Source organism: Ipomoea nil, unplaced genomic scaffold, assembly GCF_001879475.1.
Source record: "Ipomoea nil cultivar Tokyo-kokei standard unplaced genomic scaffold, Asagao_1.1 scaffold0117, whole genome shotgun sequence".
In the NCBI taxonomy this organism is placed as follows: domain Eukaryota; kingdom Viridiplantae; phylum Streptophyta; class Magnoliopsida; order Solanales; family Convolvulaceae; genus Ipomoea; species Ipomoea nil.
The window spans coordinates 1768620-1792053 of NW_017616545.1; the positions used below are offsets into that span (position 1 = coordinate 1768620).

General features: G+C 34.2%; 2 protein-coding genes across 2 annotated transcripts; both read left to right on the forward strand.

Annotated features, from left to right (window-relative positions):
* Positions 1-594: 594 nt before the first annotated feature.
* On the forward strand, positions 595-8577 carry LOC109156973 (increased DNA methylation 1-like). The gene is made up of 9 exons (XM_019304890.1): positions 595-1007; positions 1123-3306; positions 4708-4837; positions 4945-5042; positions 5589-5827; positions 6154-6240; positions 6681-6780; positions 7100-7292; positions 7419-8577. The coding sequence occupies exons 2-9, from the start codon at positions 1219-1221 to the stop codon at positions 8168-8170; spliced, it is 3687 nt and encodes a 1228-aa protein (XP_019160435.1). The 5' UTR covers positions 595-1007; positions 1123-1218; the 3' UTR covers positions 8171-8577.
* Positions 8578-16676: 8099 nt separating this feature from the next.
* Positions 16677-19132, forward strand: LOC109157050 (40S ribosomal protein S18). The gene is made up of 4 exons (XM_019304954.1): positions 16677-16790; positions 16886-17046; positions 18027-18215; positions 18822-19132. The coding sequence occupies exons 1-4, from the start codon at positions 16788-16790 to the stop codon at positions 18925-18927; spliced, it is 459 nt and encodes a 152-aa protein (XP_019160499.1). The 5' UTR covers positions 16677-16787; the 3' UTR covers positions 18928-19132.
* Positions 19133-23434: the final 4302 nt, after the last annotated feature.

Genomic DNA, 23434 nt, shown 5'->3' on the forward strand with positions numbered 1-23434 from the left:
GAAATGGAGAAATAGAAAACTGGAAATGGAAAAACAGAGAAATGAAGTAAACGACCCCATAGTTTTCATTCTCATACTCTGAAAATTCTTTGAAAACTTTTTGCCAACCTCTCAGCAATCTTAAGTGCTCACTTTGTTTACATTCACCGATAGCAATATAGTTTGAGTGTTTCAACTATATAGTTGTAAATTCATTTTATCTTGAAAAATTGACGTTACAACACACCTAGCACCATTAAGAGATAGTAAATTAATTTTAAAGAAAGTATGTATTACACATAACTTAAATTTTCCTTAATCATCTTTGAGCATATTTTTAAAACAACAATATATAGATATAAATAATGCATGAAAATTGTGTATATCAGTATATATGAAGACGATACATGTACAAAGAATAGATAAAAGACCATGATATTTTTAACATGCTAATCATAAGAGAATGAATTTAGAATGAGGTGTAATTAGCTCACAAATTGAAATTGTTTTGCTCCTTTGTTACTCGCAGCACTCTTGGAAACAACATTACCAATTACCAAGAGCTTAAATCAACAAATATTAAAGACTGGAAAGCTGAGGCTCAGTGTCTCGTCTCACCTGTTCATGCATTCTTGCTAAATCTAATCTTAGATTTTTGTACATTTTCCCCTGTAAATCTGATCCAGAATTTCTATCTACGCCTATCATTCTCTCTCAATTTTTTTTTTCTTGTTAAAATGTCAGCAGATTAAAATAATTCTCCAAAAATATTAGAAACATAATTGTGATACCTGTTTTTTTACCCCTATTTTTTAGTTTTGTTTTTCATCTTTACTGCTTCAAATAATCCTGTATGTACTACCCCATGCCATGCCCATAGCCCAAAGCCAATTGCGAAGCCTATTCCTTTCTTCTCCCCTCTCCTTTTCTGTTTCTGGCGATTTGGCTCGCCGGGGAATTACGCTTTGATCGGAGGAGGATCTGGTGGATTTATCGCCGTTGAGGAATCCAGCTTGCTTACCGGTGTGGTAAGGATCACTGAATTTTCTCGTGCACTCTACAGTATGCGATATTATGCCAAGATTTTTAATTTTTATGTCTGGGTTTTTCTCGAGGTTTGATTGTTTCTGCATTCTGTTCCAGATCTGATTTGTTGAACTGAAGAGTGAAGGGATTTGTGGTCGTTAATTTCGATGGTCAATTTAATTCTAATTTGATTGAATTTAGGGTTTATTTTTCATGGAGGAGACTGTGAGATCAGGTGGTGTGGTAAAGAAGAAAAGTTCGTCTGGGTGTTTAATTATAAGGAAAAAAGATGATAGGGCGGGGGGTGTTCAACGGGGAGGGATTGGCTCTTTGAAGAAGAACAAAAAGAAAAGGCCAAGAGTGATTGTAAATGATTCTGAGTCAGGTGATGAGTTGCCGGAACCTTACAAGAGGAAAGCCCAGGAAATTTCTGGTAATAGTCCGATAACTTACAGGAGTGGGGCTGAGGGGAATGGTAATACTGAAAGTGATAAGAAACGGAGTAGGTTAGATTTGTTTGAGTTCGATGAGTACGATGAGTTTGATGAGAGAGCCGTGAGGAATGAATACCGAGATGGGAGGTTAGCGGTGACACAAGGAATGGGGAGTTCTAGGGAATTCAGAAGTGGGTCTAGTGGGGAAATGATTGTTGCAAAGAGGAAGTTTGATAGCTCAAGGAATGCTTTGGGGAGTAGGACTAAGGGTTTTGATTGTTCAGCTAAAACCAAAACTGACGAGGAGGAAGATGATGTGGATTTACCCATCTCAATGCTGAAGTTGAAGTATCAAAAAACGTCCAATGAAGCAATAAGGTTGCAGGGGAAAAATGGGGTATTGAAGGTAATGGTTAATAAAAAGAAGATGGATTTATCACATAAAAAAAATGATTGCCGTGATTTTGACAGTAGGAAAGGTTCAACATCTGAGGACTTAATCATGAAGAAGCTACAAGTCCAACCTCACTCAGATTCTGAACACCCTGAAAAGCAACACCTGTCTGTTCAAAGGGAGAAAAGTAAGATGAAATCCCGGAAAATTTTGATGAGCAACAATACTGGAGCTAGTGATTCAGAAACTGATGGGACTGGTACATCACCTAAGGTGATTCTCTCAGCTCTGCCTGCTGGTAACTCTCTGAAAAGGGTTAAAAAGGAAGAAAATAAGCTTTCAACAGTTAACCCCGTTTCTCCCACTAATAAAGAAGGAAAAACCAAACGTGGGGCAAGCACTGAGAAACAAAAACTGCGTGAGAAAATTAGGGGAGTTTTGACTGATGCTGGCTGGACTATTGATTATAGACCGAGAAGAAACAGAGATTACCTAGATGCAGTGTACATAAGTCCTTGTGGAACAGCCTATTGGTCTATAGTTAAGGCTTATGATGCTTTTCAGAAACAGTTGGAGGAGGATAGTGGTGGAAATAAATCTGCTGGTGTGTCTGCTCCATTTTCTCCTTTATTGGAAGATATAAATAAGCTAACCAGGCAAACAAGAAAGAAAATTGAGAGAGAAATGAAAAAGAAGAGAAAGGATAATGGTACCAGTAGGGATAACAAGAAGACTTCAGGAAAAGAGTCCGCAGAAGGCTCAGACAGCGATCAGCATGATGAGCGATTAAGTAGCTATATAAAGAAGAGTGGTAAGTTGCTGAAAGGAAAGTTTCATGCAAGACATCAAAAGAATCAGTATGGAACTAGTGAAAATATCTCGGTCTCAAAAGATGGGAAACATGACCAGGACATTATTGGGAAATTCTCTGTAGCACCTACTGGTAAGTTAATCCAGGGAAGAAAAAGTAAAATAATTGGGAGATGTACTTTGTTGGTCCGTAGTTCTGATAAAGGACAAAATTCAGAAATTGATGGGTATGTTCCTTATTCTGGAAAAAGAACATTATTGGCATGGATGATTGACTCTGGGACAGCGAAACTTAGTGAAAAGGTTCAATATATGAACCGTAGAAAAACACATGTGAAGCTAGAAGGCTGGATCACACGAGATGGCATTCACTGTGGTTGCTGTAGTAAAATACTTACTGTTTCCAAGTTTGAGCTCCATGCAGGGAGCAAACTGCGTCAACCCTTTCAAAACATAGTTTTGGAATCTGGAGTTTCTCTGTTGCAGTGCCTTATAGATGCTTGGAATAGGCAAGAGGAGTCTGAACGCCAGGATTTCTGTACTGTAGACACTGATGGTGATGATCCAGATGATGATACTTGTGGTATCTGTGGTGATGGTGGGGACCTGATCTGCTGTGATAGTTGTCCATCAACTTTTCATCAGAGCTGTCTTGGTATAATGGTACGTGTTAATCAGCATATGCTCTATCTCACTTCTTTTTTGCTTACTTCTTACTTGCCCATCTTTCAAAGCTAACGTTTTTACTCGTCCCTTTTCATTACATTCATAAATGTGGAATTCCTTTTCTGTTCACGAAGAGAAAAGAGAGAAAGGGGTCAAACTATTAAAGTTAAGCTGGTGCATGCTTTCTATTTAAAAAACCATTCATTAACTATAAGCTTAGTCCAAAGGAGAAGAAACCTAGTAATCTCTTTCATTTTGTTATTTTGATAAGTGAAACTTATCAGTGTTTTAGATAGATGGAAGGCAATGCCAAACTTCAAACAAGGTTTTCAAATCTTGATTCACAGGATGAATGGTAAATTAGATTTTGGATCAAGAAATCCTACTAAACAATCAAATAAGTCATTTACAATCATGAATCAAAAGTGCCAAACTTCTCAAGGATCAAAGAGGGAGAATTTTAAAGTTTGTTACAAGTAAAATAATTGAGAGCGTAAATTTTTTATAATAATCAATATAAAACTTGGTGCTGTTATATGTTTAAATATGAATTGGTAGAAATATTTGTGGTAAGAACAAAATACTAAAGGGCTCAAAACAATTTGTGGTATTTTGGTTGTAGTTTTTGGTAATGGTTTCATCCAAATTGTAGACTTTCTTCTAAAAAGGAAATAGTGTATGAATTTTTGAACAGTGATAACTTACAAATCTAGAAAATGTGAACAGCAATATTTTCTGCTGTTTAACCCTATTTATTTTTCTAAATGATGTGTGCACTTCATGAATATGGCATGCTATTTTGGAAACACACTTCATGTGAAATCGATTTCTTCAGTCTACCATCTGAAGATTCTGAATGTATTCCATTAATCTCAACTTGAGCACCAAAGTGACATTAATGGAGAAATTGGATTGCAAAAGGCCATCAATTAAATCAGGCATTCTTGCCCTTTCTCATTTCTCAACGTCATTTCTGTAGAATCATCTCACTCACCAATTTTATCTTGAATTTGTGAGGTAATGGTGCAGCAAGGAAGCCAATTTAGTCTAAAAGCATATATACTGTGCTGTAAAGGAAGCAAATCATGTCCATTAACCGTCTAAAAACTGCAAAATGATTGATCTCAGTTGCAAGTTTGCAACGAATTAGCTGAATAACTTGGTCTGTCTTCCGGCAAAAAGCCAATTGTTTACAACTCTTGCTCCAATTTTGGTCACCTGAACCTATTGAAAACCTTATTTATGTTTGGTGTATTTGCTTTGTTATGCAGTCATTTATTTATGTGATTCAAAACATCATGATGGATGAGCAATTAAGCCTACAGGTTACAATTCAGGGCTAAGGAGACAGGCTTTAGCCAAAAATGTATGACGTTGACTTGCTTCTACTCATTGCAGATGCTTCCTCCAGGTGATTGGCACTGTCCAAGTTGTATTTGCAAATTTTGTGGCATTGGTGATGAAAGTCCTACAGAAGATGATATGGATGTCAATGAGCTCCACTTGTGCATCCTCTGTGAGAAAAAATGTAATATGATGTCTCTTTTGAAATCTTGTTTTAATTTTTTTAACACTTTGTTATTTCATAATTCTATCACCTTTTCCTGTTTAGATGAAATTCTACATATTTTACAGATCACAAGTTATGCAGACAAGAGTTGGAGGCTAACAATGTTTTACCTGTGAAGAACAAAATTTCATCTACTTCATTTTGTGGGCAGACATGCCAAGAGGTATTCCCGTTAAGATGTCTAATAGAATTACTAACAATCTTCAGATTCCAGTTTTTGTTGTTAAAACATATTGTCTTCTTATCTAAGACCTCATGAAAATAAAAAAATAAAAAATAAAAAAAAAAATTGTTCTTTTACTTGTTGACAATTGGTATGTCCTATCATGTTGAAAAAGATAATTGATCTACAATTTGTGGCAAACCTGGCATGAGATTTGGCTATTTCAATTTTTAATAGATTAACAATGTCTACTTATTTAATTGAGATCTTCTGTTTTTAGACCCCTATAAAATTGAATACTTTTTACAGTTCTAGAATTGTCATTCTGTGAAAAAGTAATGGATAAGGAGTGCAAACTCTGAAGATCATTGTAGTTCTAAATGTGGGAAAAAAAAAAATAAAATAAAATAAAAAACCTTAGGGACATGGGCTTGCTTGTAATTTACTGCTGCCATTATAATCACTTTAAGTCAAGATGCTTGCTTCAAGAAGATTCTTGGAAACTGAGGTGTATAAAATAGAAATATTCTTCTGTTGTTTATGTAGCTCTATGACCGTTTAAGGAAGATTGTTGGAGTCAAACATGAATTAGAAGCAGGATTCTCTTGGTCTCTCATCCAACGGACAAATTTAGACTCTGATACATCACATTGTGAGTTTCCTCAAAGAGTTGAAGGCAATTCCAAGATGGCTGTTGCATTGTCTATCATGGATGAGTGCTTTTTACCCATAGTGGATCGAAGAAGCGAGATTAATATAATTCACAATGTCCTTTATAACTGTGGGTAAGTAGCAAGCAACCATTTTTACATTTTATATTTTTGAAAATGCATTATGGAGTCACAGAGAAACATAGTTTTAGAAGATAAAGATTGAGCAAAATCCTTAGCATTTTTCATTGTTTTCTTAAATCTGTTTATGCTTTTAAGTGGATGGCTTTTCAGCTGCATAGGCTCACTTTCATGCTTTGTGACTTCTGCACCAACAATTTTTAGTCAGACATACTGTACTCTTTATTGCTTACTACTGTTGGTTCAGAACTTTTGATTGGTTTGTAATTGGCTTTGTAATGCCATAACTTTTGAAGGTCTTTCCCCCTTTTCTTCTGTAGGTCAAATTTTAGTCGAATTAATTATCGTGGCTTCTACACAGCAATCTTAGAAAGGGGTGATGAAATAATATCTGCAGCATCTATAAGGTATGCTTTCATCTGTTTGTTACATTTATGATTTTTGCTATTTGAATTTGAAACAACTGGCCATACGCATTCTATTTTAGAATAAGGATAGCAGTTTCTTTCTTTGGTCGTATTTTTCACGATTGCTTTTTGTAGTTTGTCTATTGTCATCTCAGACTATAGTGGCTAGAACTTTTATAGTCTTTAAAAAGAAAGCCTTCTCTCATATTCACCCATGTTAGCTGTACTAGTTCTTGTTTCCTCATTGATGCTTAAAAATAACTAGACTGAGAACCAGATTCATATTCACCCATGTTATGCTAGCTCATTCATGGTATTTATTACTAGTTTACTACAAATAAATTCTGGTCATATATATGCCATTTAATCAGAATCCATGTTAGCTGTACTTCCATAATATGTATTAATAACAGTAAATTCTGATCATATGCATTTATCAGGATACATGGCACACAACTCGCAGAAATGCCGTTTATTGGGACACGCCATATATATAGGCGTCAAGGAATGTGTCGACGGCTATTGTCTGCTATTGAGATGGTATGCTTGAATTTTAGTTGTTGGCTTTTGTATTGATCTAATTGATATAAAATTTGTTTCAAATTTAAGGATATATTGCTTCATATTATGTTGATTCAAAATGTCATTATATATAGGATAGAGTTATTGGAACTACAGTCCAAATATCATTTACTTCTCAAGGAACTAGTAAAGAAAATAGTTTATGCACATGCCTTGTTTCTAGTTGCAAACTGTATGTTTTAACATAAAATATCAAAATTGTAAAAAAGCCATCTTCCACCCTGTTTCAATCTCTGATTTGTTTTATCCCCATTTTTCATGATGGTGCAATTTTCAGGTCCTCTCCACTCTAAAAGTTGAGAAGTTGATCATTCCTGCTATATCTGAGCATATACATACCTGGACAGTAGTTTTTGGTTTCAACCAACTTGAGGAATCTCACAAGCGGGAAATGAAATCTATGAATATGTTGGTGTTTCCAGGGGTAGATATGTTACAAAAGCAGCTAGTAAAGCAAGGAGCATCTGAAGGTGAGTAATTAGTCTCACCTTTAGGTTCATCTTTTTGTTCATTTACTGTCCTTCTAGGAGAAAGAACGTCCTTCATCGTTTTAGTTATCCATGCCTCTGATTTGGACCTTTAACTTGTTTGCGTAGGTTTGAGGGCTGTTGATTTTAGAAGTCCTAGTAAGTCTGACACAGTTTCCTGTGCCAAGCGTGATGCAAATGAATGTCACGATACTGGTTTGCAGAACGCAAATGAAATTCATGCAAAGGTTGAAAGTGGGTGCTTGGGTTCTCCAGCTTCAGCTGCACAATCACATGATAGTACAATGATTGATGGCCAAGACTATAGTCCTTCTACTATCAAATCGTCCAATAAGGTGACTGAATCAATCAAATCTGAGGTGGAGAACAAGCTTGGTGAATCTTCAACAAACTTAGGCCAGTCTGCAGCAGGTGAAAATGTGATCACACTTGATATGCAAGATGCAGTCGTAGATTTGTTACCCACCAAGGATGATGTCCTTGCCACTTCTGAGATATCAGATAGTGCACCCACTGAAGTTGATGGGAAAGCGATTTGTGTGGATTCTGTACATTGCTCTTCATTAGATCTTGCCATCAATGGAGACAGGAAACAGACTTCACAATCTGCTTCTGGGAAACCTATTGAACAGCCTAGCTCAGATCCGAATCTTCCCAGCACAATTGACGGGGAAAACAAACCAAATATGGCTTCCGAAAAAACTACCGATACTGAAGGAGTTGACAGTGCAAAGATTATTCCTTGTGAAGGTAAGAACGATTTGGCTTCTTCCAATGAAAGAAAAAATGTTGAAGAATCTTGTGTGGAACCAAGCAAAACTTCTTCTCAAGACATGGCTGAAAAGGATGAAAGTTCATAATTCTTGTTCCACTGCTGCATTTCAAGCTGGCAATCATGGAGTTTATGCGAGGTGAGGGCAAGAAGCAACTTACCTTTGGCTTTAGAACATCATTAGGCCAAACACAGCATTCGAACTGAATTTCTTGAAGATCTAGCCTGAACGCTATTCAGTTCAGTATAAATGTTTAATGAGCAGAGGAACTTAGGCTTTATTTTTCTTATTTTTCCTCAAATGCACTTAAAAGGTCCAGAGCAGAAGGGGTGACTTTGTATATAGTTTGGAATTTGTAACTTTCGTTTTTGTATTATTTCTTTTTTATTCATTTTTAAATTTCCTTGTTAGGCAAAAGAATAGCTTTCTTTGTGGTTTGTCACATAACTGTTTGCAGAGATCAATTAAGTTGCTCATTCTAAACTTACACTATATTTTCTTCTTGTACTTTCACTTTCCAATTTTACCATTTAAAACTCCATGATGGCACTAGCAAGGGTGTTAGTGCGGTGGCTAGTGGCTAATGGTGGGGCGAGTAGGGATGGCAATGGGGTGGTAACTACATTCGCCATCCTATTCATCCTTATGATTTCTTCACCCATCTTCATCCTTTGACCCGTCACGAGTGGATTCTTTCATCCTTATATTTTCCTCATCCATTCTCATTCTTGGCCCGTTACGAGTAGCTTAAGACTGCGCACAACAAGGAGCCCCCCTCACTTTGAGAGGTTGCTCTCACACTGTCACTGGTGAGACTCGATCTGTGGTATTCTTTTCAACGTTCACCTCTATGACCAGTTAAGCTACTCATGCGGGCTTTAATTTAGAATTATGTGTCTACAATGTCTTTATTCAAAAAAAAATTATTCATTATCAATAAATTAAATAAGATAAATAACTTCATTAGTTATAGTCTTTATTTTTATCCAATATAAAAATTCTTTACATTCAAATTCATCAATTGATTATATTCTCTACATTGTCCCTACATTGTCTTTATTCAAAAAAAAATTATTCATTATCAATAAATTAATTTTGAGAAATAATTTTATTAGTTATATTGTCTTTATTTTTCTCCAATGTAAAAATTATTTACATTCAAATTCATCAATTGATTATATTCAATACATTGTCTATTATCTTTTTTTGTGCCCTATTTTTTAATAAAATATCAAAGTTATAATACAAAATAATGCTATATATTTATTTACCAAGTATATTTTATTAATACCATGAAAAAATTAAAAAAATATAATTAAGTCAATCACATTAACTACTTGAGAGATTTGTTGACAAAGAGAGTATTTAAATCACACAGCAAATTGAAGTGAGAAACTATCTTGCAATGTCCTTTTTTGGCAATCAACAGTTAGCGGTTAGCGTTAGAGGATTTGACCGCAAATTATATCAATGGTTGGTAAAAAAATATTTGAAAAAAAATAGTTGTTTACATTAACATGTAAAATGACCTAAGGGTATAATAGTAATAGTAATAGTAATAGTAATAGTAATAGTAATAGTAATAGTAATAGTAATAGTAATAGTAATAGTAATAGTAATAGTAATAGTAATAGTAATAGTAATAGTAATAGTAATAGTAATAGTAATAGTAATAGTAATAGTAATAGTAATAGTAATAGTAATAGTAATAGTAATAGTAATAGTAATAGTAATAGTAATAGTAATAGTAATAAATAGTAATAGTAATAGTAATAGTAATAGTAATAGTAATAGTAATATAAATAAATATAATAGTAATATAATAGTAATAGTAATAGTAATAGTAATAGTAATAGTAAATAATAGTAATAGTAATAGTAATAGTAATAGTAATAGTAATAGTAATAGTAATGTAATAGTAATAGTAATAGTAATAGTAATAGTAATAGTAATAGTAATAGTAATAGTAATAGTAATAGTAATAGTAATAGTAATAGTAATAGTAATAGTAATAGTAATAGTAATAGTAATAGTAATAGTAATAGTAATAGTAATAGTAATAGTAATAGTAATAGTAATAGTAATAGTAATATAGTAATAGTAATAGTAATAGTAATAGTAATAGTAATAGTAATAGTAATAGTAATAGTAATAGTAATAGTAATAGTAATAGTAATAGTAATAGTAAATAGTAATAGTAATAGTAATAGTAATAGTAATAGTAATAGTAATAGTAATAGTAATAGTAATAGTAATAGTAAATAGTAATAGTAATAGTAATAGTAATAGTAATAGTAATAGTAATAGTAATAGTAATAGTAATAGTAATAGTAATAGTAATAGTAATAGTAATAGTAATAGTAATAGTAATAGTAATAGTAATAGTAATAGTAATAGTAATAGTAATAGTAATAGTAATAGTAATAGTAATAGTAATAGTAATAGTAATAGTAATAGTAATAGTAATAGTAATAGTAATAGTAATAGTATAATAGTAATAGTAATAGTAATAGTAATAGTAATAGTAATAGTAATAGTAATAGTAATAGTAATAGTAATATAATAAAAAAAAAAAAAAAAAAAAAAAAAAAAAAAAAAAAAAAAAAAAAAAAAAAAAAAAAAAAAAAAAAAAAAAAAAAAAAAAAAATAATAGTAATAGTAATAGTAAATAAAAAAAAAAAAAAAAAAAAAAAAAAAAATAGTAATAAAAAAAAAAAAATAAAAAAAAAAAAAAAAAAAAAAAAAAAAAAAAAAAAAAATAGTAATAGTAATAGTAATAGTAATAGTAATAGTAATAGTAATAGTAATAGTAAATAGTAATAGTAATAGTAATAGTAATAGTAATAGTAATAGTAATAGTAATAGTAATAGTAATATAGTAATAGTAATAGTAATAGTAATAGTAATAGTAATAGTAATAGTAATAGTAATAGTAATAGTAATAGTAATAGTAATAATTTAATAAAAAATAAAATTAAAAATAAATAAATAAAACATATGGGGAGCCGGATGTTCGGCTCTCCTTTATTTTGTCACTTTTCCCACATCGGTGAGAAAAGTGGCATGGGAGCCTTAAGGCTCCAATTTAAAAATTAAGCTTGCCTATCCGTTGATGGGCAAATAGTGAGCCAACGAAACTAGTTCTTGTTATTCAAGGAGTCGAAATGGCTCTACAGTAAACTTGTTTTTTTTTTTTTTTTTTTTTTTTTTTTTTTTTATATAGAAGTGTTTTTGGGAAATCATTCTCAAAAACGCTAAGTGAAAATATTGTAAATTGCAATGTTTGTATTTTCAGTGGCTTAGAATAAATTGTTGCTTCAAACTGTTGAATAACCAAACACTTTCTTTAGCATTTTGATCTTTGGGTTATATAATATTTACCATCGTCCAATATCTTTGGCTTACATTATAATTAAAATTTTTAAATTTTTAATACTTCATCTAAATTTCTTAAATTAGGAATTTCTTTATCCATAATAATTTATTCAACAATAATGCTTCAACTAAATGAACACTAAGCAAAACACCTAAAGGATTAGTACCTATGTGCATTCATTAAAAATATTAGAACCCTTTGCAACAAAAATACTTGGTTACTATTACATTGTATTCATATATTATGAGTTACATATTTAAATAAACAAACTCGACATTAAATTACTTATGTATGAACTTCTCATATATAATCTTGCATTGATATACTTTCAAATATTTATTTCATTATAAACATTATGGTCTAATGGCTAGGGGTGACCACGGTTCGGTTCGAACTGGAAGTTCGAACCGTAACTATTACTATACTAACCGAACCGTAACCAGAATTGTCCGTACGGTTCCGATTATAAAAAATTAGGAACCGAAACCTCCGGTTCCTTCGGAACCGAACAATTCCAATTTGGAACCGTAAAATTAAAAATTAAAAAAATTAAAAATTAAAATAAAATGGCCAGTAGGCCACTAGGGCCATTGCCACATGCAACAAACAATATACACATACCATACAATTTCTTAATTAAAAAAAAAAAACAAAGAAATTTCGGTTCGTTTATTTTCGGAACCGGAACCAGAACTGTGGTCATGCCTACTAATGGCACCCGAGTTAAACTCCCATATAGGAGGTTATGAGTTCGAGCCTCAGGAGGCGGCGTTATTGGCTCTTTGTGCTTCAGTAGGTGGCGGCGTTACAGATACTACATTGTAATAGAGTCAGTAGCATTCGCATAAACATCGAGCATTAAATAAAAAGGGAAAATCAACGATTTGGTCCCTCAATTGTTAGTGAAATATCAATGTAGTCCCTTAATCGCGTAATCATCGATTTAGTCCCTGAAAATAATTGCTTTTAGTTGATTTATTTACCCTTCCGGCCGTAGCCCGTCCAAAATCCGGCGATAGCTCCGATTTGTCATGAGTAATTTAGTCATTTCATTTTTTAGTCTTCTTCTTACATTGTTGTGCGGATGTTTTGGTTAAGTGTCGAAGAACCACTTAACTAAGCCCTAAAGTCCTAAAATTTTTCCCCACCAAAATCCACCAGATTGGAGTAAAGTCATAGGGATTGGAGCAAAATCGTAGGCATTGGAGCGACAACATGACGAGTTAGAGGATTAATGGGTTTGCTATTTCGCCAAATTGTAAGTTTTTCATCAAAAGTTAGGTTTTTTTTTTTTTTTGGAGAATATGATTTTGGTAGACATAGAACCTTGAAATGAGTATTTGTGTTGATTCGTACTTTATTTGAGATAGTCAGCAATGTATTAATGTCTGTGCTTGGTTGTTTTTTTATTGGTGCTGTTAATGTCTGTTTTTTGTTGTATTTTTTATTGCTATTGTTACTTTGAAGAAGAAAGCGGTGTTGGGGGTGGGGACCATGTGCTGTTGTTACTTAGCAGTGTATTAGAAAGCAGTGCATTTTTGCTGTTGTTACTTAGATGTTGATGCTATATTTTTGGGGGTGGGGACCATGTGCTGGTAGTATAACCTTTACAGCAGCACTTTGTTTATGGATGGGGACCATGTGGTTGTGTTTTTGTCTACAGAACTATTGTTTTTTGTCTGCAAAACTCTTTTTTGGTTCTTATTATTTTTTTTATAACTTTTGTTGATTATTATCTCTTTATTTTATCTAGATGATGGTGAGGAAGAATCTGTTTTTACAGTAAAATTGCATCTTGGTGGGGATTTGGTATTGAAACCTAGGTTTAGTTATAAAAATGGGGTAGTGGAGTATTTTGACCATTTTATTTGTGATTTTGGTAGTATTCTAGATTTAAGAAGGATGGTCAGAATGCTTAGGTTTTGTGACAAAAAAGTCCAGTTTTGGTATAAGGTTGTGAACAAAAGAAAACTTACAGTTTTAAGGATAAATAGTGATGTTGATATCCTAAGGTTGATTACTGAGATTCCAGTGAACAAAGAGGTCGACATATATGTAGAGCATTTGCATGAAAATCAATGGGACTATGATGTAGAAATCTCTAGGGAACTAGGAGATGATGTCTTATTGCATGATGAAGATGCTAGTATGGATACTGATGAAGGAGGTGATGAAGGACAACCTGATCTTGCAAACAATCTTAGGGACATTGCTACTAGTTCAAAACAGAAGGGGGTTGAGGATTTTGTGGAGATTGAATGTGAGTTTTCTGAACAAGTACTAAGGAGTTTGTGTGATTCAGATTCAGAGGGGCAAATTCATGTGGCATTAAATGTGTTTGAAGAGAGAAATTTAAAAAGGGAAGGGTTTAAATTTCTGATTGGAATGGTGTTTAATTCTTCTAAAGAATTCAAGTGCGCAGTTCAATACCATGAAAGTTTGAGGCAGAAGGATGTTATGTTTAAGAAGAATGAGGGAAGAAGAGTTAGGGTAGTGTGTAGACACCATAAGATCTGCAACTGGTCTATTTTTGGTTCAAAATGCAATCCTGGTTCTCCATTTACTATCAAGACTTACAAACCTGTCCACACATGTGGGAATCAAGATGAAAACAAGGTTGTAACTTCTGGATTTTTAGCAAAATTCTTTAAGGAAGATTTCATAGTTAATACAGAATGGGGTAGAGGACCATTTCAGGAGCATGTGATTTCCAAATTCAATTGCCAGCTAACTAGAAACCAAGCATATTTGGCAAAAAAGAAAGCTTTAAAGCAAACAGATGGACAAGACTTAGAACAGTTCAAGCTACTGAATGACTATTGTGAAGAACTTAGAAGAAGTAATCCTGGAACCACTTTCAAAATGAAATTAGACAATGAATTTAGTGTGAATGAAAGGCCTAGGTTTCTAAGTCTTTACATTTACTTTGGAGCTTGCAAGGAAGGGTTTGTTAGGGGGTGTAGACCCATTATTGGGGTTGATGGCTATCACCTAAAGGGTGCTCAAAAAAGAGGGCAACTACTGAGTGTTATAGGTTTAGATGGTGATAATAGGCTTTTTTCAGTGGCATTTGTTATTGTGGAGGGTGAGTTGAAGGAGACATGGTCATGGTTTTTAGAGCTGTTGGACAATGACTTAAATATCTCAAATGATCATGGTGCTTGGACAATCATTTCTGATAAGCCACCAAAGTATAAGCCACAACCTGGGAGGCCAAAGAAGAAGAGAAAGATAGATCCAATTGTGGAAAATTCAGATCAAGCAAAAATCTATTAAACAAGGTGAAGTTAGAAAGTATAGGTTGTGTGGCATGAGAGATCATAATATGACTACTTGCAAGGCAAAAGACAAATCGGTATGGCCCTTGGTAATTCCTTATTGTTTTTCTTAACTGTTAGTGGAGGTCTTTTCTTAACTGGTTTTATTGCATGAAGGTACAAGAACCAGAGGGAGGTGAAGTCAATGAAGAGCTGCAGGAACCTGAACATCATGACCATCAAGAGCAATGCTATGATGTGGTAGTTGAGACACAAGTCCCAGACTTTGTGCTAAATGAAATGGTAAGTAAAATTTGACACTGCCCAATGCATATAATTTGTTGTTTATAAATTTTTGTGCTCATATTTTCAGGAAGCAATGTCATCCCAACCATCACAAGCCATTGAAGGAAACAATGTGATCACAAGCATGTCAAACTTTATCTCTTCACACATATCATCTCAAGCTATTGATCATGGGATTACCACTAGAAGGATGAAATATGTAACTGTTGTAGGACTTAAAAGCATGAAGAAAAAGCGACTTTTCAATGTTGGGAAACTATTTTGTAGGAGTAAATGTAAAGTCTTAAAGTTTGCAAACTATTTTTTGTAATCTTAAATGTAAAGTGTTTTTTGTATAAGTTTGCAAACTGTTTTTTGTAAGCTTAAATGTAATGTCTTTTGGTGTAAGTTTGCAAACGTTTTTTGTGTAAGCTTAAATGTTATGTCTTTTGGTATAAGTTTGCAAACTAGTTTGTAAGATGGTGACCATGTAGCAATACTACTTTTTGTAAGATGGTGAATTGGTTATGTTAATGGCAATATTGGAGCATTTTATGGAGCAGGTTATGTTAACTGTCAAAGTCTTAAAGTTTTTGTGTAATTTGTCTTGCTTATATACACATACTGTCAAAATGAACACTTAACCATCCACTGTCAAAATGAACACTTATCATTAACCATCACAAGTCAATTCATTACACCATCCACGGCTAGAAAACAAAAATACAAAACCAGATTACAGTACTAACTACACCTGATTACAGTACTACTTAAGCTGCAATAACCCTACATTTGCTACATCAGATTCCATCCATGTATTCATAAAAAAGAGTGCAAATACATAACCAATTCCAAATCCATACAAAAACTTAAAATTGGACTCCCAAATCTTCTTATTGAATTCATGATTTTTTTTCTCAATTGTCAAGTGCAGCTCGTCAATTTCCTTCCCATACTTGTCTGCCCTCTTCAACAATCCTCTAATGACATTTGCTACACGTTCGGAGACATCATAGTCCATCCATTCAAAATACCTGCAACTCTCATTTCCCTGAGCAGAACTCACACTGTCAAAATCGAATTACATTACAATATTTAACCTAAATATTCCCTAAATTTTACACTTACCCCGTATCTTGGACATGTCCTATATCTCTTCCCTGGGTTAGCATAACTGCATGACATCTTCATTGGAGCCAAATATCCGCACCTCCGCCATGAATTCCAATGAAGAACTGTTGTTGCAAGACATTATCTTTCTTTTTCGTTGCTTGGAGTCTTCAATCTCTTCGAATCTGCTCTTTGTTTCAGAACTACGGTTCTCTGTCTAATAAGGTCTCTTCGCCGTTTGAGGAATTTAGTTGAAGAAGAAGAAGACTAAAGAAACTAAAAAGGGCAATAAAAAGAAAACTAAAAAGCGAAATGATTAAATTACCCATGGTAAATCGGAGCTATCGCCGGATTTTAGACGAACTATGGCCGAAAGGGCTAAACCAACTAAAAACAATTATTTTTAGGGACTAAATTGATAATTACGCGATTAAGGGACTACATTAATATTTCGCTAACAATTGAGGGACCAAATCGTTGATTTTCCCTTATAAAAATAAAATAAGTCAAAATTGACCAAATTGAAAAATATAAGGATTAAATTGCAATTTTAGCCATATAAATTCTACGGAGTATTTTTTTAAGCTCTTCGTTCTTGGCCTTCTCAAAACCCTAGTCTTCACAACCCGGCGCTGCGCAGTGCTAGAGACAGAAGGCGAGAGGAAAAGCCGCAGCCATGGTATGTTATCTCTTTCCTGTTCGACTCGAGTTGACTTGTTCGTCTCTAACGCGTTCAATTTGATTTATGTTTTACTTGATTGATTGCTTTTGCAGAGTCTTGTAGCGAATGAGGATTTCCAGCACATTTTGCGTATCCTGAACACCAACGTTGATGGAAAGCAGAAGATAATGTTCGCTCTCACTTCCATCAAAGGTATTGGTCGCAGGTTCGCCAACATCTGCTGCAAAAAAGCCGATATCGACATGAACAAAAGGTTTCAACTTCTTCTATTTGTTAAAATGTCTTTCACTAACTTTTTAAAATTTATTTTCGATCAATTTTTTTTGTGGGTACCCAATCTAACGTTAACTGTTTTGTTTTATATGGAGCATTATATTAGTATGTCAGTGATTTGAAAATGTATGGCTTGGCATTGTGTTCTTAGTGCTTAGAACAAGAAAGGGTGCACTTGCTATTATATTGTTCTTTGAGTAACACAATAAGGAACATAAAATAAGGAAAGTGAACAGAACTTTAAACAATTTCTGAGGATTAGAAACAGATATAGAGACAAGGAAGTTATTACCAGATTGAGCAATAGACCATTGCAATTACAATCATAAAATTTTCACTATGGTAGCAATGTAGCATCCTCAAGTGAGTATGGATTTTTCGTAGGGTATACTTCCTACTGATTGAACATAGGTTTTACTAACCCATGTAAACTATTTCCTAACATAAAACTTTCTCCAGGAATTATACCAGGATCACACTTATCAATGCATGAGTATGTTTTAAACCATTGCACATTAAGTAATTATCTCTTCAATGGTTTGGAATTTCACAATCACCATAAGCTGCTAACTGTTCTATACTAGGTTTCAGTGGATAACTGCAAAATTTGTAATATAACTTTACTCATTCTCAGGGTATTCAGTTAGTTATATTGATAGGTAATGCTTGATGCCTAGTATTTTGTCTTGAAGTCCCATGACTTGTATCTGAAATAGTTGCCTAAGTGCTTGTTGTCCAAGCTCACTGTAGCTTATCTGCTCCAAAAAAGCATAAGCTGGGTGAAATGCTAAAACGTAGGAAAATGCGTCTAAAGCTAGTTAAGTGTTGAAAGGGTCTTTCTCTATTTCTCCAGCTAGACCAAACAAGGATGTAATCAAGTGTGCCAAAATTCCTAGAGCGGTTTCTTTGTCATCTAGATTCTAGACTCTAGAGTGCTTATGGAAATGTGAAATGCCGCAGGGCTGGTGAGCTTTCTTCTGCTGAGATTGATAACTTGATGACAGTTGTGGCAAATCCTCGCCAATTCAAGGTCCCTGACTGGTTTCTGAACAGACAAAAAGACTATAAAGATGGAGGTTATTCACAGGTTGTGTCCAATGCCTTGGATATGAAGCTAAGGGATGACCTTGAGCGTTTGAAGAAAATTAGGTATGATCTTTTCTAATCTTTAGTGGATTGCAAATGTTACATCAAAACAATGTAATTTTTTTTATCAATTGAACAGATTTTTTTTTTTAATTTTTTTAATTAAATGCTTGTTGGTTTAATGTTTAGTGGATCTCCATGAATGTGAATGTTACATTTTTAGTTGCATGAAGTAAAGAACCTGCAAGCTCTTCTCTATAAATCAAAACACATTTAGTGAAACTGGTTATTGCATATAAAATATTATTTGGAATTACCTATGCTTTAAATCATGATGTTTATCATTCACTTTGAATGGAAGTGACTCTTTTTTTAGCATATGCTTGTCTGATAACATAAACATATTAGATGTTCAAAGTTGAGACTGAGGTAGTAGCTGGATCTTTTGATTCATTTCTGTTTGTCATCTCAAATTCTTCTTATATGTTTGTGGTTTGTCTAGTTTCTTCAAACTATACTGTGTATTGTTTCTTATCCTTTTTTGCTTCTGTCTTCATGTCCACTTTACCCCACACCACCAAAAGACAGGGACATAGGCACATGTCTTAGTTTGCCTAAATCTTTGGGATGACCTTTTAATAAATGATTGCCCAATTTGTTGAATGACAGGAACCACCGGGGTCTCCGACACTACTGGGGTCTTCGTGTACGTGGTCAGCACACCAAGACGACTGGACGTAGGGGAAAGACTGTTGGTGTCTCTAAGAAGCGTTGAGCTCTCTTTTGGTTTCAGTTCTATTTTAATTTTTGTTCCTCTATTATGATGTCTTCGGGAATGAACATTTTGGTTATATGCGCTAGCTCTGTTTTCTCACTACAGTACTGGTTGAGCTTGAATGAGCTCAATATGATTTCTTAGATGATTTTGGAACAAATATCTTCGATTTTGATTGTTAAGCCTAATGTTTGTTTTTTTTTTTTTATTTGTATTTTATAATTTTCATTACAAAAATGTCAATCGTCTTTAAGGATTAAATTAGTGCTCATTCAAATGAAAAACTTATATTTGCATTGCCATTTTGCCTTGCTCTTTTGTATGTTGAATTATTGTTTTCAAATCAAGATTAAATTTATTCTTATTTGTAGGTGTTGCATAACACCAAGGAGAAAAAAAAATAATAATAAATTGAATTTAGTACATATGGTATAATATATAAAAATGAATAAGGTTCAAATAAGCTATTGAAGACATTAAATTACTATTGGGCTATTGAATTCAAAGTAACTCAATTTGGTCTTTGAGTGCAAATTTATCAATCGTTATACCTTGCACCACGGTGCGCGTAGCATTGTGCGCCACGCACCTCTCAAAACGACGTCGTTTTGGTAAGTTATGTAGGGAGTTGACGTGATTATGTGTATTTGTTTATACAATTATGTATATTATACAATTATGTACATTTTTTATACAATCATGTACATCTTTTTTATACAATTATGTACATCCGAAATGTGTATTATGTTAAGAGTTGATGTTTATTATGTTAAAAATTTATGTATATTATGTATTATGTTAGATTATATGTATTATCTTTTAAAAGAAAAGTATGTGTATTTTGTTATACAATTATGTACATTCATGTATACAATTATGTGTATTCTAGTATAAAATTATGTACATTTTTGAACATGAGATTTTTTATTTTTTATTTACAGAAAATTAACCGCCAACACAGGGTAGTGAAATTTCAAAAAAAAAATAAAAAAATCTGAAACGACATTGTTTTGTATCAGGGCGCACAATGCAATGCGCGCCCTAGTACAGGATATAAATTTTCGCAAATTTATGTAATTGGACTTAAATTGACTTGTTTATTGAGTAATAGTTAACTCACCCCTTCCCAAGTATAGACAAGGAGGGGAGTGGGTGGGTTTTTGCCTTTTTTAAAATAATAATAATAAATTAAAAATAATTTTTTTAATTGAAGCATGTGTTCTATTTCAATTAAAAAATTTAAATTGATAGAGTGAATGGTAGAACATTTTTTAGACGAACAGGATGCACTAGAATGGAGTATTAAGAAGAAGAAGGTGATGACTAGGCCTGTGCAATGGACGGGTTCGGACGGTTCGAGTTCACGGAAGGCCAATTTGATCGAATTTTGGATACAGTATTCAAGCCCCTATCCGTTTATTTTGTAACCTAAATCCGTCGAAAATTCTTCCAAATTATCGAACGGATATCCGTTTAAATCGTCGGACAAATCGGTTATTTATGATAAAAGTGTAAGTGCAAAAATTAATAAATTTATTTAATTAAAAGAACTGATTTTACAAACGTAACTACTAAAATACAGAGGTTGGGACGGAGCTTTAGTCTTCTGGCTATCGGCGGGAGGGATACCTTTGGGCAAAAAAAAAAAAAAAAACTACAATACAGAACTACTTAAGTAGTTAGACACTTCACATTTACAAACTATTTAAAAACATACAAACTTAAATTAAAATTTACATTCCTAACTTCAAAACATAAAATGATAAAGGGAGAGGTGTCAAATAAGTCCATCTACTACTTCGAAGTGTTCAATTACCTCCACCATCTAAAATATATGCTAATCAGACACATTTACCTCCTAAAATTGTTCATTGAGCTTTTTTTACAGGTTACTCCCGGGTTGCCCGTCCACCTTGGTGACCTGTAATTTTATTAAAATAAATGTGGGCTGAGGTGGAATTTAGTTCTTAAATCTTTTCGCCGGAGCCGGAGGTCGCCCTGTATTTCTCAACCCCGCAGCCATCGAGTTCCACCGATGAGTACCCTATCTTCTTCACAAAAAGCAAATATCAGTAGTCATATAACAGCGACCTCAAAAGCACCATCTTTTTCGACATTCCACCGTTTGATAAAAAATCAACTGCAACCCAATCTCCTTAAACACACCCACAATCTCTCTTTCCATTTCACCTCCCGTGATCGTCAAAGGCCCCTCTACTGTCGCCAGAGGATTTTTGTCCGCGATTGAGAAGGTAATTGACAAAGAAGAGTTCTGACATTTCCATGAATCAATCGAAGGTGAAGGTCATGGCAGCTGGGAGATCACAGAGCTAAGCTCGGGCGGAGATCTAAAGGAGATGCAGCAGCATCAACCAAACCAACAGAGCTTTATTTTCTAAGTCTGTCTTTTTGTTCGCTTGTGATAGAGAGAGAGAGAACGGACTTCATCCTCGATGGCAAATGCAAAGCAGAGACAACAATTTTAGAGTTTTCAGAATTTGGGAATAACTTCATCAACGACAGCCTCCGCCGCCCGCCTCGTCCTCCCCGGCGAATTAGCGAAACACGCCATGTCTGAAGGCACAAAGGCCGTGACTAAGTTTACAAGCTCCTGAATTAATTTAATCCTTAATTTCTAATCTAGATTATGTCAAGTTTTGGGAAATTAATGGAACTGCGGCAATAGGTATCTTGTGTAATTAAATTGGTTGTTCTAAATTCAGGTTTGCCCAAATGTTTTTTTTTTAATATTTTATGCCATGTAAGCAATTCCACCTAAGCATAACCGAGCCACGTCATGGAAAACTGGTGGTAACCTGCAAAAAAGTCTAATCGAACAAATTTAGAAGGTAAGTGTGTCTGATTAGCATATATTTTAGATGGTGGGTGGAATTGAACACTTCAAAGTAGTAGATGAGCCTATTTGACACTTCTCCTAATGATAAATGATAATTGATTAATTGATACAGACTAAGTGACTAACTGACTAGGCATTAAGCAATAAGCATACAAAAATACAAAAGAGTGAAATTCAGACATTCAGTCACTGAGTCACTATAAGCTCCATTGCTCCAAGCCTCCAAAGTCCAAGCCACCAAGCTTCACCGCGTGTCCTAAACTTCCTAGATCTTATGTACTTAAGTACCTAGAGTCCGAACTTAATGCCCTAAAGTCTTGTCTTAGGGGTCTTATCCTAGGGTCTAACTTAGGCTCTGATACCAACTGTAACACCCCTAATTTTTAAATAATTAAAAGCTTATAAATTAAAGGCAGACTAATTATAATTATCCAAACAGAGCATAAACTAAACATAATTGTCGGGCTGTTATGCCACACCTAGGTTTGAGAACCTAGATGCACATGCTAAGACTATTCAGGCATGTGTAATCCATAAGTTGATAAACAAAACACAATCCACGGCACGCAGGCCGGCTACTGTATCTAGGGCTAACTAGACTAAGACTACGAGTCCATCTAGTGCACACCTCAGCTAATATTATCACCTGAAAAACATATCGTAACAACCGTCAGCGAATAATGCTGGTAACCCACTCCAACGCGTTAAGTACAATATAAGTAGATATAAGAAAATCATTTTGAAACTGGAATACATATATAGTCTAAGCAACTCTAGCTTTAAACCAAGATCAAGACTCGAGACACGACAACAGACTTGGCACTATAGAACAATAATGAAGCCTAGCATGCGTTCTAAGAACACGATACAAAACATAATAGACAAATAAGCTTATAAATAGCAAATAGAGACAACAAAGGGATTCAAGACAGCCAATTAGCAATTAATCATCAAGTCACACAACTCATCTTCTAACCTTATACCAAGTTCCAACCTTTTCACTCCACTTCATCCTTATTTCAGTTCCAACCTGTACCTCCAGGCCACCCTTATACCTCCTCCTTATTCCTCCAGAGCAACTACATGCCCACTCCGTAACCACCAACAAGTCCACCAACATGGTAGCACCGAAGTGTCATTCGCATGATCTGTACCTCTAGTACCAATACCAAGGGGTTAGCACATATAGCTCTAACATGACACCGCGACGCTTATACCCTGACACAAGCCTTTAGCCAGCTAGTCTAAGGGGTGGTCTGTGCCTTTAGCACGATAACCGAGCACTCGTTGTGCTTTCCGCCAACAATTCATCTCCACGAATCACAATCTCATAACCCTTCAGTTCCTTCACTACTTTTAGTTCCAGCAGAAGAAGGTGCAGGTTGGAAAGTAAGCAAAGACTGCCTTGTATCCTTAGAGTGAGGATTTTTAAGGTAGTTTAAAATATAATTTCTGAAAGAAGAAGTCTCATGTTTCTTGACTCACATGCAAACTGCCTAGCACAGTATAAACATTTTCCCTTGATCACAATGCCCTCAATGTCTTTGATCTTTTCAAAGTGATCCCATATAGGAGATCTGGTCTCAACCACTTTCCTTTTCTTTGGAACAGGCAGAGGCAAAGGCTGCTGAGACTGAGATGTATTTGTCT

Bases quoted from the DNA above. Each gene is read 5' to 3' on its own strand.
- LOC109157050 (XM_019304954.1), top strand. The intron at 17,047-18,026 runs GTTTCAACTTCT...GAAATGCCGCAG, and splicing joins GATATCGACATGAACAAAAG to GGCTGGTGAGCTTTCTTCTG. The intron at 18,216-18,821 runs GTATGATCTTTT...GTTGAATGACAG, and splicing joins GAGCGTTTGAAGAAAATTAG to GAACCACCGGGGTCTCCGAC.
- LOC109156973 (XM_019304890.1), top strand. From the start codon at position 1,219: ATGGAGGAGACTGTGAGATCAGGTGGTGTGGTAAAGAAGAAAAGTTCG. The intron at 4,838-4,944 runs GTAATATGATGT...CATATTTTACAG, and splicing joins CATCCTCTGTGAGAAAAAAT to ATCACAAGTTATGCAGACAA. The intron at 7,293-7,418 runs GTGAGTAATTAG...TTGTTTGCGTAG, and splicing joins AAAGCAAGGAGCATCTGAAG to GTTTGAGGGCTGTTGATTTT.